This window comes from Pagrus major, chromosome 21, assembly GCF_040436345.1.
Source record: "Pagrus major chromosome 21, Pma_NU_1.0".
Classification (NCBI taxonomy): Eukaryota; Metazoa; Chordata; class Actinopteri; order Spariformes; family Sparidae; genus Pagrus; species Pagrus major.
The window spans coordinates 22,716,903-22,735,118 of NC_133235.1; the positions used below are offsets into that span (position 1 = coordinate 22,716,903).

General features: G+C 41.8%; 1 protein-coding gene across 6 annotated transcripts in view; it reads right to left on the reverse strand.

Annotated features, from left to right (window-relative positions):
• kmt2cb (lysine (K)-specific methyltransferase 2Cb) overlaps positions 1–18,216 on the reverse strand; it is a 71,066-nt gene that overhangs the window by 33,086 nt on the left and 19,764 nt on the right. For all 6 annotated transcript variants that reach the window (XM_073491605.1, XM_073491609.1, XM_073491607.1 and 3 more), the window contains exons 6-17: positions 17,251–17,360; positions 16,993–17,102; positions 16,201–16,363; positions 15,895–16,066; positions 14,018–14,132; positions 11,718–11,893; positions 11,187–11,560; positions 7,217–7,297; positions 5,271–5,998; positions 3,314–3,436; positions 1,315–1,431; positions 860–964 (exon numbers count right to left, since the gene is read on the reverse strand). In XM_073491605.1, the coding sequence (XP_073347706.1) occupies positions 860–964; positions 1,315–1,431; positions 3,314–3,436; positions 5,271–5,998; positions 7,217–7,297; positions 11,187–11,560; positions 11,718–11,893; positions 14,018–14,132; positions 15,895–16,066; positions 16,201–16,363; positions 16,993–17,102; positions 17,251–17,360 (2,374 nt within the window). The remainder of the gene's footprint in view (positions 1–859; positions 965–1,314; positions 1,432–3,313; positions 3,437–5,270; positions 5,999–7,216; positions 7,298–11,186; positions 11,561–11,717; positions 11,894–14,017; positions 14,133–15,894; positions 16,067–16,200; positions 16,364–16,992; positions 17,103–17,250; positions 17,361–18,216) is intronic.

The following is an 18,216-nucleotide window of genomic DNA, read 5'->3' on the forward strand; positions in this document are numbered from 1 at the left end:
ATGGTCCCATGTTACCAGTTGATGTCATTGAAAACAACAACAACAAAGATACCAGTCAGCTGGTTAGTTACTCAACTGCTGGACTTTTAACCTTCATCACCCAATCACATGAGTATCAATGTTCTGTATATTCATTCACTGCCTCTGGCGCTATAAGTAGCAGCCATTATATATGGTATTTAATGCTATCCTGAATATTGAAGAAAAGAAAATGCTTCTTTAAACTAAATCCGCTTAGTCAATACGAACATTGCAGTTGCCCTCTATCCTCAAATATAGCTGTGCAAAGCATATTGAAATGCAAGCTAAAAGGAATACATTGGAAACTTTGGTCTTTTAACCAGGGTGATTGAGTGAGCCCTTTTCAGCTCCTGCTTCACACTCACATTCACAGCTAAGAGCTAAACAGAACGGTCTTTTACACAATGACCGGTTCCACTTGAGCCTTTCAGTGGTTGGTTGCACCTCAATTGTATTCTTTAATTCCTTAGTCACATTTATAAATAGTTATTCTCTAACAATATGGGATCTTGATTACTACTGTCTCTAACGTCCTGATGATTATTTTGCAGTTACCATCAGTCACTTATTGTTTACAGAAATGAATTCAGCACAGGAGCTTACTTTGAAGACAGAAAGTAAGAAACAATAAAATTTCAATACGATCCTGTGTTACATAACCAACTGCAATGCCCGCAGGCGGTTGGCAGTATCTCCACAAGAATTAATGATCTCCGGTGGGAGAGGTCTTTAAGCACAGATTTAATTTCAGGGCATGCAAGTGAATGGAGAAATTCAAGGATATGACTCAAAATAAAACACATCAGCAGCATCGTTAAGAATTGAATAAAACAAACACCTGTTTTAGCGTGAAACTGTCATTGCTGGAAAATATGACCACTGTGTTGTGCATAGCATTCTCCTCCTCCTCCTTGACTTGGTACGGGGTCTCTATTGTGATGATCTGGAGATCAGAGAAAAAGATACACAAAATAAACAAATATATCAATCATTCTTTACTCTAAAGATCCACCGTCTGGTTGTGGTAAAATGACTAGTTTGGATACACATACTTTAGACATACAGTTACTTTCTATTGTTCATAACAGCCAAGGAATTATTTGGTGGTATTGAGAAAATAGCCCTCACCAAATGTCTTTACCATAACATGAAACTAGCAAACACTTCACTTTGTTATGAACATGAATGCTATTTACAATACATCAGCCATGTCTTCAGCTGGAGGGAAAACTAACACTGATTTGCATACTGTGTAATATTTGACAAAGATGTCACCAAGCTGAGCGCACATACCCCAGGGTTGATGCTGGGACTTGCTCCATTCTTGCCTCTGGCTCTGCCACGTCCAGCTCTACCTGACAGACCAGCCCCTCTGGGCCTCCTCCTCCCAGGGAAGCCTGAGCCTCGACCCTGTGTAGGCAAGACAACAAATCAGAACATGTGCAGTTTGCCACCTAAGGGGTGGATAAAGATACACTGTAGGGGGAAAACAGGGCCACTCCCTTTCTTACAAACTTAAAAAGACAGGCACACGCTCCACTTGTTTGCAGAAGTTTGTTTTGCTCTTGCACACACTGAATTGATCAAGTCACAGTTTGCTCAGTGAACAGAAAAAAATTTAAAGGAGTTGCCTGGGGAACCTTTCACCCCCACCCACTTTTCAGCTTTTTTCCAGCTTTTTCTGGATACACAGAGTGCTGCAGGAATGACGTGTTATTGTAGGCTAACCTGGATGTTAGCATTGCCCTGGTTCCCTTGACAAAAAGCTTTGACTTTGGATTATTGCAGAAAATAAGCTCTGGGGCAAACAAGCATACGATACACATTTTGTTCAGCAAGATAGTCTCCACAGATGAACACCACTTTTATGATTGTTTAAGCATAAATGAAATTGCCTAAGTAAAAGGCAAATGTTAGGCTGTAGCGGTTGCATGACATCACCACCACTAAGTGTCTTACTACACCATAGTATACACCCTTTACTATAAATTGATCATTCTATGAGTTGTAAAGTTAGTTCAAATAGTCTGCAACTACAGCCCGCCTGTAAAGACGGACTAGTAAGTAGATGAGTCGTGTTCGGTGTAATGACGTTAAATGTCACCAACAACCTCTTTAATCTCATTTTGCCACTTGTTAGCAACAGCCTTTTCAAGACACGTTAGCACTTTTTAATTCAAACGTGGGGTATTTATTTACAGATGTATTTTTATGTCAACATAAAATAGCAGCAAGAATGTTGTTCATCTAGTTCAAGAGAGGTAATTTCATTCTGCAGTGTGGTTTACATGGATGCAAGCAGCACAGCTTGCACAATAAATTCAACTATTTATGCTATGGCTTTGAAAAGTTCTATTAATTTTTAAAAAGGGGCAAAAATAACATCAACTTTTTAACATTTGGAACATGATGCAAATGCCCAGAAATCAATCAACACGATTCCTGACATTTCGACAGTTGGTGGAAATTACTGTTATTACAAAAGGTGCACTATAATTTCTGTCAGACAGCCAGCAAATGGGAGTGATGAGAAAAAGCCTCTGAGCAGTTGTTCTAGCAATGCCAGTTCCACTGTGCCCCCCGGCCCATTTCCGACTGGAGGTCTCTGCCTAATCGTGACTGTCAAACTCAAGTGTAAATGAACCTTGCAGCACCTGCCCCAGAATCCCATCCCATTTACCCCACATCTGACACTGATCCCAAACCAAAGCCCCTCCCCCATCCACTGTGCCTCCTGACAGACACACTGTACGATGGTGTTTAACCTGGACTGGACCCCTGCCGCAGCGTACAAGTTAACCCTCACCCAGCTTTGCTGAAGAGTAATGGCTGTCACCATGGCAACCAACCGCCACAGACTTTTCACCAAGTCAAAAATCAAAGAAGGAAAAACAAAGTACTTGAACAGGTTTAAATAGGACATAAAAGAAGAGAGAAGCAGAGCATGGCTGACAAAGAGGAAAAATGACACCTTCGTTCATGAGTTACAATTATTAACCAAATACTTGTAAAGACTGAAATGTCTCATACCCTTGATCTCTAAATTCATCTGCAAAGCCAGCAAAACCCACTGTCAATATAGCAATATCTTTCAGTTCCACTTCATAAATTCATTAGGTTAGCCATTGGTCTATAAATCCCCCCTTCTCAAAGTAAGATGGTGGTAATTGTTAGTGTTGGCTGTGATATATATCACAGTGACTTTCAGGAACACTCAGGGAGTGCGCGCCACTAGGGTAAACAGAGGGCTAACAGAGGGCAGCTGTTGTCTCTGGTGAGCCACAGTATTTACCACTCTGATGCTCCAGCCGGGGCTGCCAGAGGACTGCCTCGTCTTTGGGATGTCCCACCCCTCTGGCTGGTCTGGCGACCAGGACAAGGGGGAGCTCACACTGCTATGGGGGCTCCATGCACCCTAAGGTAAGGGAGGGCGGGTGAGAGAGTGAGAGAGAGGGAGGGAGGAGGGCGACAAAATGCAGCAACTTAAAAACAAAGCCAGCGAAGAAACAAAACATACAAAGAAAGATGTTAGAGAGATGTGGTGAGCTTCTAATGTTGCCACTGGGGAACGACTCTAGACACATCCATCTATGCAGAGTTACAGTATTAGAAAGCATCTGATGCGCCAAAATATTAACAGGGTAAGTTATTAGGTTATAGTCTGTGTCAAAGCCAGTCCGTAAGAGTTTTCATGCATATAAGTTTAAGAGGAATGTTTCTAATAGACTGTACAGGCAAAACTGGAGTGCACAATTGTGTTAGTGGCATTTCACACAGAATCATTTGCCAGAACATCACGGCACCATACGGCAGGAAAGAGGCCCTGCAACCTCTCGCCATGACAACCTTGTATGCTTGGCATGTTGACAAAACAAGGAGAATTGCATCAGCACATGAGCGCATCAGACAAAAGCATGCTGGACTAAAGAGGAGCAACATTTTACATTTCTGGAATAGATTTCCCCAGGCCTTGTGTAACAAATTAGTTTGAGCCATATAATGTTTATTTAAGAGATGGGATATATCTGGGGAAAAAACACACATTTTGCAAACTAAGTAGTCTACCCTCACCAGCATCATTCATAATATATTATAGCCAGGGGTGAAATTCAATTCCCATTATTATTTGTCTGAGAGAGTCTACTTTCAGTGTCTCTATTATAATTCATATGTTTGAACAATACTGTGACACTAATTCGGAGAGATTAAAAGTTGTTTCAGTCATGTGATCCACTGCAGTAGATGGTGTAATATGGAGATAATTAGGACATGGTAATGGAAATGGTCATTGTAATTTGTGACTTGAATGCTCATTCTCAAAAGGGACAATGAGGTGGTGCATGTTCAAAATGTGGACATGAGATGAACAGAGTGGTTGATGAAAATGCTACTGAGGGGGGCATCATGGTGAGGATTTTCAGTTAAAGGTGTTTCTAGCCATATAGAAAATAAAACATAACTCCGTCTGGAAATAACTAATACTTCAACTGAGTTCTGCATGAACACTGTGACTAACTGGTCATGTGGTGCACAAACATGTGAAGAGAATACAAGGAGTTGAGAGAAAGCATCATTTGCTCAGCTGTCCTCCTGCTATGCTTGCATAGTGTACAGCAAGGTATAACGCGACTGAGACAAAGGTAACACTATATATTAGATTACACATAATTACCATCAACTAGTTGCTTATTAGTTTGCATGTTAGTAGCATATTGGCTCATTTTAAGTTATTATAAAGCACTTATTAAAGCCTACTTCTGTATGAATATATTCTACAGACGGGTTTAACAGGGAATATGTTCCACTGGTAGTTTGAAACGTGTACTTGATTGATTGTATAGTTGTAGAATCTGATCATTCAGAAAAGGATATCGATAAGCGCTTTCTGACGACAATAAAGAGGCAATATGCTACCAGTATGCATGCTAATAAGCAAGAAGTTAATGGATAATATGTGTACCCTAATATAAAGTGTTACTAAGAAGATAATAAAAAAACATAACTGAACCATTTAAGCTGCTTCAACCAACCCAGTGCCATCAAAAAAAACCTAATCAACCGCCATACAGCAGAGCCAACAGGACATTTACACACGCCACTTAGGAGTTCACAAGTTATGAGCACCTACTACTAGCACACACTCCAGGGGTTTATAACGTAGGCTGGGACAGTGAATTACGGCACAACAAGCCAGACAGTGGCACAAAGCGAACCAGTGGTCTTCTGCAGCATGATATCCAGTTTCCTACCTGTTTCACTCGTGGCCTCCCAGGAGAAAACTTCCTCTTGGTGATGGCTGGCTTTCCCATTCCAATCTTAGGGGTGAGTGGTATAAGTGTGGTGGTGGGTATCATACTGCTATGGTCACCCAGCGAAGGTAGGATCTGAGTCTGCAGTGGTTCTCTGGGAGATGTCCCTCGGCCCAGAGGGGAAGAGTGGGAGGGAGAGGCAACCATTTCTGCCAACCTTTCCACAGATGTCTTCAATGGTTTCTCCTCTGAAGACAGACTGCAAAGTGACAGATTAGGCTTGCTCTCCGGTGTAGTGTACATCTCCTCTGACATACAGGCGGCTGAGGGCTTAACAGTCTCTGCCAGGTTCCTGTGATAAATACCCTCACTCCTCTCCTTGTTAAGTTCTTTTGGAGCCGTTTCCAGGAAAGAAGCCCCAACTACATCCATACTCGACGGCTGGGGTAGTGAGACCTCCATTGGTTGGTCCGTGAAAGGTACTGATGCAGTACTTGGTTCTTTGGTGGTTGAGATGATGGCCTTAAAATCCTTTGTGCTGGAGTTGGCCGTACCCTCCTCATGGCAGGCCTCTGTCTTTGCTGGCTTGATTTGTAACGTGGTATCCTGTGTCTGTAGTGACTCCATAGAGAGCTGGGCCGGAAAAGACTCAGACTCCTGGCTGGGAGTTGCTGACGATGCAGGACTCTCTGTAGATGTGAGCTGGGCTCTTGCTGCTGGTTTTGTTTCTGTAAGACAAAATACAGAGTGGTCAGAAGAATATCTGGATATCTTTACATCATTCATCAACTTATTAACGGATCGATGTATCGGTTTCCACTTCTATCTGTTCAATCTGTTAACAGATTGAACAGATAGAAGTGGAAACCGATACATCGATCCGTTAATAAGTTGATGAATGAAAATCATTTCCCCGCTTTAATCCATTAATCTTTTCAGTAATTTTAAGCCAAAATGTCAACTATTTGCTGGTTCCAACTTCTTTGATGTAAGGATTTGCTGCTTTTCTTTGTCATTTATGACAATAAATGAAGAGTCTTTGGGTTTTGGGCTAATGGTTGGACAAAAGAAGATATTGAAGACGTCATTTTGGGCTATGGGAAATTGTCAAGAGCAGTTTTTCACTTTTTATTCACATTTTCTAAAAGAAAAGATTAATAAAGAACAAAATTGGCAGCGCACTCAATTAAAATAATCGTCGAAGCTCTTAGGCCTCGTTTCCACACAGCTCTGTGTGTGTGTGAAAGTCAACCAAAGTCCATTCTTTCCTACGGGAAAGTCAGTTTTTTAGTCTGGTATTTACCTTAAAACGTATTGTAACTTTTGCAGTGTATTTCAGACAGACTGTATGTACTTTGTGCCACAAGAAGGTTGCTTAAATGAATTAGCTAACTGATTGATGAAAAAGTAAAATGATCGACGGCCTATTTAGCTAACATTAGCGTGTTAGCTATGTGACATAAAGAGTGCACGTGGGTCAAACATCTTGTTTACAAAATATTTCACAAATCTGGCCAAAAACCTGGCAGACCAACCTCTTCACTTATTTTTTGCCATGCATTTACAGTTGAGGTTTTGTCTTGATAATGATCCATGTGCATTGAAAACCCATCACAGATGTAACACATTCATGTGATCTGACCGTGAAGATATGCATTTCCTTGTGTTGAACACTGGGGGGCAAAATCCATAAAATAATCCACTGTGTGGAAACAAAGTGTGAATGTCATTAATGTAAATGATGTTGACTTCGAGGGGAGACCCTATGTCAAACCATGACCTGTAAATAATGTTTACGCTGCATTTTAACAGTGTGAATTAACTGTGAGCATGTCAAATAACACATATTTTAGCAGCAATCACTGTTATATTAATACTAAATAACAAAATCAAAATGTGGTTCCACAAAGCATATTTAGTACCAAATAAAGAGACTGTGTACAAACCTGGTTTGAACTCTATTAGGGTTTTGTTGACAGAAGGTTCAGTAACCTGCCTCTCCACAACGTCTGCACCCACTGAGACTTCTAAAAGAGAGAAGATTCATTATCAGGATTATATATAATAAAAAATTATATTTGTTTATAATAGAGAGAACTAGGACTCTAGAGAAACTGTGAACACATTACGATAAAGTGGGAATAAAAGAAAGTGGGCCATAGGGAAATGCTGGGCTTAGATTCCCTGCAGTCAAACTAAGGGAATAGAGATATCTTTGCTTCCACCATTCCCACCCATCTGTTATTTTACAGCTAATGGTAAAACAAACAAGAATATACGATGATGTGAATCCCTAAGTCGTGGAAACTCTCCGTTCAGTAAAACCACAGAGCGTTTTTCTGTGAAACAGAGGTGAACACAGGCAATAATCCTTTACAACCTCTAATAAAAACAGAAAGCCTTGTAATGCAGATCACCTTTTATCTGTTGAGCCGATAAATGTAAAGGGAATTTTTTATGGTTCAATATTAGCATAAGAATAAAAGGCTATACATTTCATATGAATGTAACATTAATTTCCCTGCTTGGATTTAATGAACTGTTGCATCAGCCTTGAAAGGGATGTGACAGAAGTGTTACTGAAAAGCTTTTGAGTAACAGTCACAATGCATACATTCTTTATTATTATTATTTTTTAAATACAAAAATCAGGCAACCCTTTATCATTCATCTTTGATGTAGTGTATCCTATCCTCTCTCGCCACTTGGTTCGTCTCTTATCCTCCCTCTCTCCATTTGGTTTTGTATTAAACACATCAATGCATTTGGCTAGCCTGGTATGAATAGAACTAGTCATTCCTGGCTATCAGGCATCAACACATCGAGCCAATATTCTGCCAGACAGCCTCTGACCGTACAGATAGCCTAGTCTTAACGAGGCGCCCACCATTTCAATCCACAAGTTCCCATGTCACACTGATCCTGACACACGCATGCACCTGCTAAGCATCTCTGCCAGGGAAGGGAGTAACCATGACAACCAACATCCCAGGGTCTGTGTGCTCTGGGCTCATGACTGTGCAGCTTGCAGGTGCTCATCCGGTGCCGATGCCAGAAAGTCAATTAGGAGATGGGCCTCCAACCATCTCAAGCCTTCAACTATTGACCAAGCTGAACACACATTCTCATTCATATTAACACCCTGCTTCCTATATCTCCTACAGTGAATAAAGTGATGGTTGAGATAAATACACGGCTTTGATTAATGCAGCAGAGGCCTAAAGCCAAGTCTAACTTCAACCACAGGATGGATCTAACAGCATCTGACAGTTGAGTCACGTTAAGCCTGCTGTTAAACCCTGAGTGGTGGAGAATCCTGGCAGGTGATAAACAGCTCTGGTTAATGACTTTAATTACATTACATGTGCGGGCGGTTGGCAGCATAGTCACGATCTCATATAACAAAGACAAAAAAACAAAACAAAGAAAATCTGCAAATATTTAAGGAAATTTCAGCGATTTTTGAGGAACATTTTCTCTTCTATTTGGTGCCCAAAAATACACAGCAAAAAAAATAAATCTAAATTGTTAGCGGTTTATTTAAGAAGCTTCAACCCAAAAGCCCAAATGATATCTCTGGCATTATGACGTGTCTTGAAAAAACAGGTAAAGCTTATTTTGAGGTGCTTAACATAAACCTGTAAAAGCTCCTCTTAAATCAATACACATATCTCATGTACACTCTTTAAAACTGCGGAGGGAGAAGCATCGCCTTGCCAGCTAAATCCAATGATGGAGCGGTTCATGACCACAGGAAAAAGGTAGTAAAATGAGAGCACATGTGTACGGAGAGCAAAGTAAGCTGCTGCAAGCTGTGTGAGCGGCCGTGAATGAGCCAGCGTAGCTCCGAGGCAGGTTTGCAGACAGGGGATCTAATATCATCACCATCATGCTGCTCCTATCCAGCCTGCACTGCCAATGGAGTCTGCTGTCTAGACAGAGTGGGCAGTGTGGCTACCACTGGCATCCCCAGCTCACCGTTCATTTCCCTGATACTACACTCCACTTCTGGGAGAACTCACATGGAGTGGAGATGCAGCCCAGAGCTTCACACAAGCGGATGTCAGCATCATGTTACTCAAAGTGTTGGTGTTTACGAAAAAGTGTCTAGAAAAGCTTAGGTGCCAAAAAAAGGAGCTTTTAGTTAAGAGTGCAAGTCAGGTCCCATATCTCCAGATTGGTTCTGATTTGAAAACAATGTGGCTAGTTCAAGAAAGGTCAATATAGTTCATTTATGTTTTATTTAGTTACGGTCTTAGTAGGGTTAGGCCAAGACGGTCTCGCTGACAATAATTGACAATGAGGTCTCAACCATCGTAAATTGGGATTTAAAATACATGAGAGTTGATCTGTCTGCACCCTTTGCTGATGACGGGAGCCAGAGTTTTCTTGGCTAGTGAGAAAGTCAGGGGTTGCTGTCATAGGCTGCACCGAGTGGGAGCAAAAAACAATGTCATTGTCCATTGCAATGTTGCACTGTGGACATCGTCATATGTCAACTCAGTAACTATTGCCCAACCCTGTCTCTTGGGGTATAAAATTAACCACAATTAAACAATCAAGTTCCTCTGTTCAGCCTGAAGGGTTTGTAGTCCTTGAATCCAATGGCCACAAATTATGGTCTTGTATTATGAAACACACTATTGTGTGTATAATATTTCCAGCCTAGTTTAGATTGAACCAGTTCCATGCACATATGATGGACAGTTTGACAGCTCAGTTCCCAGGAACAGACATTAGTGATATGGGGGACTGACTTTGATGAAATTACTGTTTATTAGACCACCAACGGGACAAAAATCAGCGAGCTAGCATGTTATTTCCCAACTATATGTTCAGCGGTCATCTGGTGTTGAGATATTTGAAACATTAATTCTGAAGGACTATGAGTTAACGGTTAAAGTCAAGCAGAGATTAATGTACTATTTATCAGACAACACATGAAACAACAATTAGCTCATAACTGTGGAATGCAGTCAAGTCAAATGCCTTTAGAAATGTTAACTTATTGGCATGACCACAACTGAGGGGACCTAAGTGGAGTGTAGCTGTTTAGGCTTTCGTCATATGAAAGTGAACAGGGTTACATCTGTAGTAGGTTGGGAAAATGATAAAAGCGCCCATATATGACTGACACTGCTTGTTGTCCTTTGATTTAGGGTCACAAACCTGTTGCTGGCAAGCATGCACAAGATATGACAGACAGCAGAAATGGCCACAGTGCTTCAGCAAACTCTCCCTCCGTTGAGTAGTATTAACAAGTCTGGCAGTGAGCCAAGTCAGCAAGTTAAGTTACAGTAAGTATGAGCAGCCAACTCGGGTGCCCATCTCTTAAAAACGTTCTCTCACGTGTAAATCTCATTCACATAGACTGGCAGCACACACTACCTCCCCAGGTGGCATGAGGGAGAAACAAAGTACTTTTTCAAAACACAGAGTTACAAAGACAATGGAGACGCTTTAATCTGTGGCTAGTAGGACACCATCTGGTTATTGGAGAGTCCTCTTAATAAGAGAGGGAGTGCTTCTCTCTGGTCTTAGTCCAAACAACTCCCAATCCTTTCATCCGCAACAACTGTGACTTTCAAAACTTCATCAGTGCCGACACTACAGCCCAATTTTGTATTGCATGGGCCAAAACTTTCAACTGCTTCTGCATGGCTAGAGGCTGTATCAATGAACCCTGAACTACAAAGACTCTTTTATTTTCAGTCCTATACCCTGGTGCTTGTGTGTATGATTCTGTATAATCAAAAGAGTTAGATTACTTGGCTGTACCTTGCAATAACAAGGTATGATTGATATGCTGATAAACAGATTAGATTCTCAGGGGGGGCACTTGAGCACTGAGGAAATAAAGACTCCAGGATAGCACAAGGAAAGAGATCAGAGCATTCATCTTCCTGTGTATCTAACCTTTCTGGAACAAAGACCCACCAGGCTTCTGGGCTGACGTGGCCAGCTTCTCCTCCTGGACGGTAGCCTGAACAGGCTCTGGATCTGAGTGCAATGGAACAGAGAGTAATTCCGGTTTGGGGTCATTGTGCATTTCAGGAGGCAGCTGAGTGCCAGGTTCTAGGTCCGTGTGCTTTTTAGCCAGCTGTAGGCCAGTCTCAGAGTCTGTGTGCATGGAGGCTGGCTGAGGGCTGAGCTCTGGGCCGGTGTCCATATCCTCTGCCTGTAGCGCCTGCTCTACAGCAGGAGACCTGCAGTTGGAACAAACATAGTCCTCTCTGGGGTGGATTTCTGCTTGGCCTGAGTTCTGACGCTCGCACTCCAGGTGTAGCCATCTGAAAGGAGTATGCAGGAATTTTAAGGGATTGTTATGACATATTTATTACTGTGGTTTTCCAAGTGGTTTCTTAGTATTACCAGGGAACACTGATTGCCCAATCAAAAAACAAGAGCGTTGCATTTGGACTAATTACATTAGAAAAATTCTCTTACCTCTTACAACTGTGGCAGAAGAGTATGTCTTTGTGATGCTCAGGGTCCAAGATGCAGGCACACATAGGACAGCTCAGAGCAGGGTCCTGGTTTTGGACGCAGTTCTCACACAGCAGGCTGGTGTGGTGCCATTGCCTGCTGGTTCGTGTTCCACATTGGATGCATACTCTGCAGTTCTGCGGAGCAAAGGAAATCTTATGAACATGACCAAACTGAAAACCATTCAGACCCAATGCAGTATGAAAACTGTGTTTCTGCTTTAGAGAATTGGCACGTTAAGTCATGGAATGGGAAATGAGCATGAAACCTTCCCAGGCACACAGCGAACATGCCTATTTTTAAAGAACATGACTCTTTTCCAGCAGATTCATGAGGGGGAGCTGGGTAATTTTTACCAAAAAATAAATGCAATATTTTTAGGCCTTGATGAAATAGACTTACCAGGTTCTTTTCAAATCAAAAGGATCATTTAAACCAACCAGTCTTTCATAAATACTACTATAGTTACACATAACAGTGCAGACATTCGATTATTGAATATTGTTAAAGACAATTTAAACTTTATTTTGAGGTCAAAAGGAATGAAACATGAAGGTCAAATTAATCAGGTTCTGGCTGCATAGCTGCTTGACTGCGTGCAACGTACTGCTGAGTAGGGTTACGAATGGCAGGCGTCTGAATTCAAAACATGGAGCACATCTAAGAACTTTTTGTTTTCCTGCTTTGTCCTAAACATTTTGGAATCATTTTAAAAAAGGATCTATATCAGCTATATAAAGCACTTTGCTATTTTTTTGTCAGCTTGCATGCCCCGAAAACAATAGTCCCACTGCTTTTCAAAAGTCTTTGGAACAGTTTTGTTGACTGCAGAGTTATGAGCTACAGAGCCACAAAGCAAATAAATGGCAGCCAGCATTTTTGATGAGATATCCATACTGACAGCACGCAACAGCAAGAGCTGCTTTGGGTTAAAAGCAGGCATTTGACTTGTATTTCAGCAGCATTCATTTAATTCTGCTGTTGATTTGCAGTTTTTTGCTCATGTGGAGAACAAAGAGACGCTGATGAAATTTTGACTAAACAGTCATGTACTCCGACAAATCATAAGACACTATCAAATAGGAAACATTGCTCAACCAATTTTGTGTTAACTAATCAAGCTTTCAAACATAATTAAATAAAAAAGAAGTTGTGATGCTGTGTAAGATTATACTTTTTTAATGTAGTGCTACTTTGGGCCAAATATACTCTATGCAGTTGTATTATGAATGCAAAAAATGTCCTTAAGGTCTGGGGGGGGAAAGCTGATGAGTCAATGTCAGTAACTAGTGTTAAAATGACATTTTTTAAAGGGGAGATTCGACATAGTGATAGCTGTTTCCAGTTGTCTTATTTTCCACAAGAAATCATCATGAAATTTGTTTATGAAAAGTGTACCACGACTAACTTTCTCTCTGTAATAAAGTGATTGGGAGTTTAATAGACCAGCTGGCTGCTCAGCTTGAGTGAGCTCGGTGCTCTTCCATGACAGACAATATGACAGAGCACTGAAACTGGAACAGTGACTCATTTTTCATTGATCTCTACGTCAGCAAGACAGTTGCACTCAGAACAAAACTACCATGTGAGTGGGGTATGGGTTGATGGCGAGAGGCAAGTGGCAAGGATGCGTGTGGGTTGTGTGTTCCTCCTGTGCTGAGTCAGATAGAGAAGCCAAGTGTGAAGACCTTTCATCACCTGCTGGCTCTATTGTCATGGCCTTCGCTAACCGCTGCAGCGAATTGCATGGTGTGTTAACCAGCTGCCTGAGAGAGGAGCACAGCATTTACACGGCTGGAGGATGGAGGGGCGGGGCCGCAGTGAGGGATTGCGTGTGATTAACTTGCACACACATGTACACACACTCACATACTGCTTTATCTTAAGGCAGTGAGACTGAACTGAAGCCTTTAAAAGATCAGCCGGTGTGAGTCATTTGTTAACCCCAAGAAGCTCACATACAAACCACCAAAGTCATATTCTGGTGGGTGGTAGACATTTTACTCTGTGCCTGAGCAAAGACTCATACCTTGAATTTTTCCACTGAATATTACAATCCACACAGAGTGGGAAATTGCGATTTTGCTTCAAGGTTACACCTGGTGGAAACAATCTGGGCATCACATTCAACAGTTTGGAACTTCAATCGAAACACAGCTTTAGGATTTTTTTTCCCATACCAGCCAGTATGGAAAAACAATAACCTGTTTTCATACCGTCGTAAAAATAAGCCATCCAAAATTATAGGAAGTCTTTCCTACCTTACATCTCCATCCGTTGGTGGGAAGAGATTCCATAGCAGGTTGCAAACAGAAGGTATGGTAGCCTTTGTCACACATGTCACACACCAGCATTTTAGTGTCCTCTCCTGGGTTTCTACAAAGAGAGACAGAGGGTTGTGCAAAATGGGTCAGCATAAGACTTGAACACATGAACTGCAAAAAGCTACACAGGATTTTTTATTTGGTACAGTAGTCACATGGATGATAATAGTCGTGGGTTTCTCCTTTTGGAACTGTCATCTTCAGGAGGTTTCCTGAACAAAATATGATTTTACACAATGCTTTACTTCTCAGTCTCACTTTCTTCCCTTTGATTTTGCAAGGCAGGTGTATTCTTTGAGATTGTTTTCATCCCTCGTTTGAACTGATCAGTAGTTTCTACTATACTGGATCTCAGTTTTACAGCAAGTATCAGCTCTGTTTGTTACCGTGTTGATGAATGAAGGCATGCATGAATCAGAAGAGAGAAGCAGCCTTTTTCTGCCGTGACTAATATGTACTCTGTTCTGATTTTTCAAAAATAGCAAGAATTATTTGTTGTTGTTTTAGTGTACGCCTTGCCAACATTTTAATATTTTACTTCTAAACCATCTAAAAAACAATAGTCATTCACAATGAAAACCTTATTTTTGCCAGATCAGCTGGAAGACTGGCTGAACACACTGACTACCTATTGTTGATAAGTACATACAGAAGATGAGCACCGCAATAATGTGTAGGTCAGGACATGCAACAAGTCGTCCTGCTATGTTGCATCCAATACCACGAACAATTACCTATAGAAAACCTTAGGGTGAACTTGTTATACCTTTAGATATTAAGGATTTATGTATTTATTTATTTATTTCTGTCAGTAATTTGATACCTGTAAACTATCTTTTCTAATGTTATATGGCCAGCAGTGTAATACTTTTATAAGGTAAGATAAGACATTATTGATCCCTAATCATAAAAATTCCCTTTTTACAGCAGCTCAAGAGTCATAAGCAAAGGGGAAAACAGGGATTCAGTGATAGATGAAAAATTAAACAAGACAAAACAAGATAAAATAGAATAACAGAAAAATAAACTATGTACACTATTCTTCTTTCACATACACATATGACCAAGAAGGACAACTGCACCCAAGGTAACACTAACAACAATATAGAAATGTTAGTATGTTCAAATATTAGCTCAGCTGATATACAGTAGCTTGGGGCGTGTAGCTGTGTGTCTCAGTGTGTGGGGGTGCTACATCTCTAATTGTAGGGTTGGCAATGAGTAATGCAGAAGAATTGGTTGGGGAAAAAACAAACAAAAGGCTTTTTCCTGGGCAAATATGGATGTATTTAAATTAGTTTTACTTTGTTAAACACGGGTAAGATTTTAGATTCGTATAACCTCCCCAATAAAAGGCACAACATTTTTTTTTTAAATGGTGAAATAATAATAAAAAAAATAAGTCATAGGAAGCAGGTCTCAACTCCCATGCCATCCATTATAGTGACAATATATCATGAACCCGTCTCATCTTGAAAAAACACCATGCTATGCAGTAATAACATGGTGCTAGGGTTTCTATGTAAATACAGAACAGAAAGCTCAATGGACATTGTTCACCTAAGGCAAACAGGCTCGGTTGCTAGCAGAGCTCCTGCGCTGTTTAAATAAGGTCAGAAGTTACAAGACTGAGCTTTAGGGTACAACATCCAGTTAGCTCCTCGCAAACCACAGAGGTAAACAAACCAGCAGTTAGCACCATGCCTGATAGCTATACAGAAAAACAGTAAGAAGAAAAGTGAAGGAAAAGCAAGAGACGAAAAAAAATGTTCAGGCTGAGATTCGTTATTTAGGCGGGTGGGAAGGTCACTCACTTGCATGTCAGGCAGATTTTGCACTCAGGGCACTGCCAACCTGCCCTCCTCAGAGGGGTCACGGCCATGTCCAGGCATATCCCATGGTAATGCTGACCGCAACTGGTGCAGAAGAGCTGGTCCAGTAGGTCCCCCGGGCTATCACATAGCGCGCAATTTACTTCGTCTACAACTATGGGCAGGAAAATTAAAGAAAGAGTCAGTTAAGTCAAGGGAGACTAACAGATAAAATGTCAAATATTCCCTTACGCAAATCACTTTATTTTAGCTTTTTACATACAATGTATCCAATTCTACTCAACTTACATTTGTGAATGGCCAATGCAGAGTGTTCTGGGCAGAGGAGCGAGAGAGTCCTGATATCCTGAAAGGTCCCAGCTGCCCCCGCACAGGGGTAATGGTAGAGTTGAGCACATCCTTCAGCACAGCACTTAATGGATGCTCCAAGGCGCTTACAGTATGCACAGTGCTGCAGAAAGAGAGAGAAAAAGAGAGAGAGCGAGAGACCGTTAAATATGACTAAAATGTCTTTATCCGCAACTAAAATTAATACATTCTGTGAACAGCCAAGGTAACAAACAACCTCTTAAACAGGTCCATGGCATTTTTTATGACTGACAGCTTATGTTAAGACAGTACTTTAGCCTGTAATGTCTCTTTGGAAATCATCGGGTATCTCAGATTAGGATCAAGACCCCTGTTTAAACCCCTGTTTTAGCCCCCTGGTGATCAAATTCATGACAGGGCCTCACCCATTCCCTATTTGTCTCAGTTCTATGAGTGTGCACTAATAGCCACTCTGGAGATCAAGTGGAAGACTCGCTGATGGGCTGCACGAGCAATGGGTTGCTAACGCAATCAGAGAGCCGTGCCACTGCTAACACTGGCAGCTAAGCTGCCATGAGAGCTCAGCCCGTTGAGTGGCGTGACCTTTTCCATTTCACAGCTGAGAGATCCGCGCTGCCGGCCCGACCTTTACCAGCCAGTCTGATCCATCAGCTTTGCCGTGCCTCACTGAAGCAGTCCCTCCCCTGCTGCCCCAACACATTAAGATGGTGTTAACACCTATTAGTCCATGGATGTTCTCCCCTGACTCACCTTTGTGCTCCCTGAGTCAATGGCTCTGTCCACATTAAGCAGAGATTGTCCCTCGCCCTCACAAACACCTTCGGACCACAAGGCACAACTCTGATGTGCCCAGCATTGCCCTGAAATTTCAAGACATAAAAAGGATGTGATGATTAGAATCACATAAACATCTGGTGCAGATTCTGCATCAACATATGCATTCATGAGTACTCTCCATTTAATATGTCTGTTAAAAAGCAGTGAAAATGTTTCTTTTAGTGATCTTACCTGACTCAAAGAGAGACTGGACGTTGAGATCTTGTGGAAGGCCGACATGAGAAAGCTCATCCCAAAATCGACTGGCTGGGTCTGGTTCTTCCTCGCAGTTTTCAGACCCACTGGAACAAAGGAAGAGGTTTTCAGAGAAAGCGGGTCAGTGCAGGTTTTTTTTTTGTTTTGTTTTTTAAGAGGAGGACAGCTGACAGATATGCAACGCAGGAGAAGGACAGCCTGAATCAATTAAGGAATGAATCGAGAGCAAAGACATAAAGGTAGAGGACGATGTGCAGTTTTTACAAAAGCAGAGAGATGAAGACAGAGAGAATGAGCTGGGGGAAAATGTTAGAGAGCAAATAAAAAGCTGTGGGGGAGGAGGGAGAGGAGGAGGAGGAGGAGGAGGAGAAGAAGAAGGAAGAGGGCCATCTTGTTTGGTGTGTGCACAAGAGGCTGGCTGTTCAGTCTCATAAAGTCTGTTGAAAAGGATGCGTTTCCCTGAGTCCCTGGCTTCGGCTAGTGAGCTGCATTGCATGCGGAAAATGTGGAGAGGGAGCATTAGCATTTAAAAAGGACCCCAAGTTCCAGTAAACAAACCAACGGCCAAAACCAAGAGACTGGTTTCTGGAAGCATGATGGCACACTCGTGACAAACAGCCTTGACAGCTTATTGTTCACAGCCAAAGTTTCATCACCAATTATATAATGATCTTCTCTCACAGTTTCCCCCTCTGTCCACCACCTCTGCTTCTCTGACAAATCAATATACAATTTCTCCTCCTGCCCTGTGCTCCCTCCTGTGCCTCTGTGTGGCACAGCCAAGGACTGGCCCCAATGACCAATCACACGGCAACAACACAACAGCTACTGGTTGGCTTGGCATGCTGCCAGACGCATACTGCTTCTCACTGCCCATTACATCACTGGGAGCCCGGAGAGACACCCAACTGATTCCAAAGGACCAAAACAAATTAGGCAGCT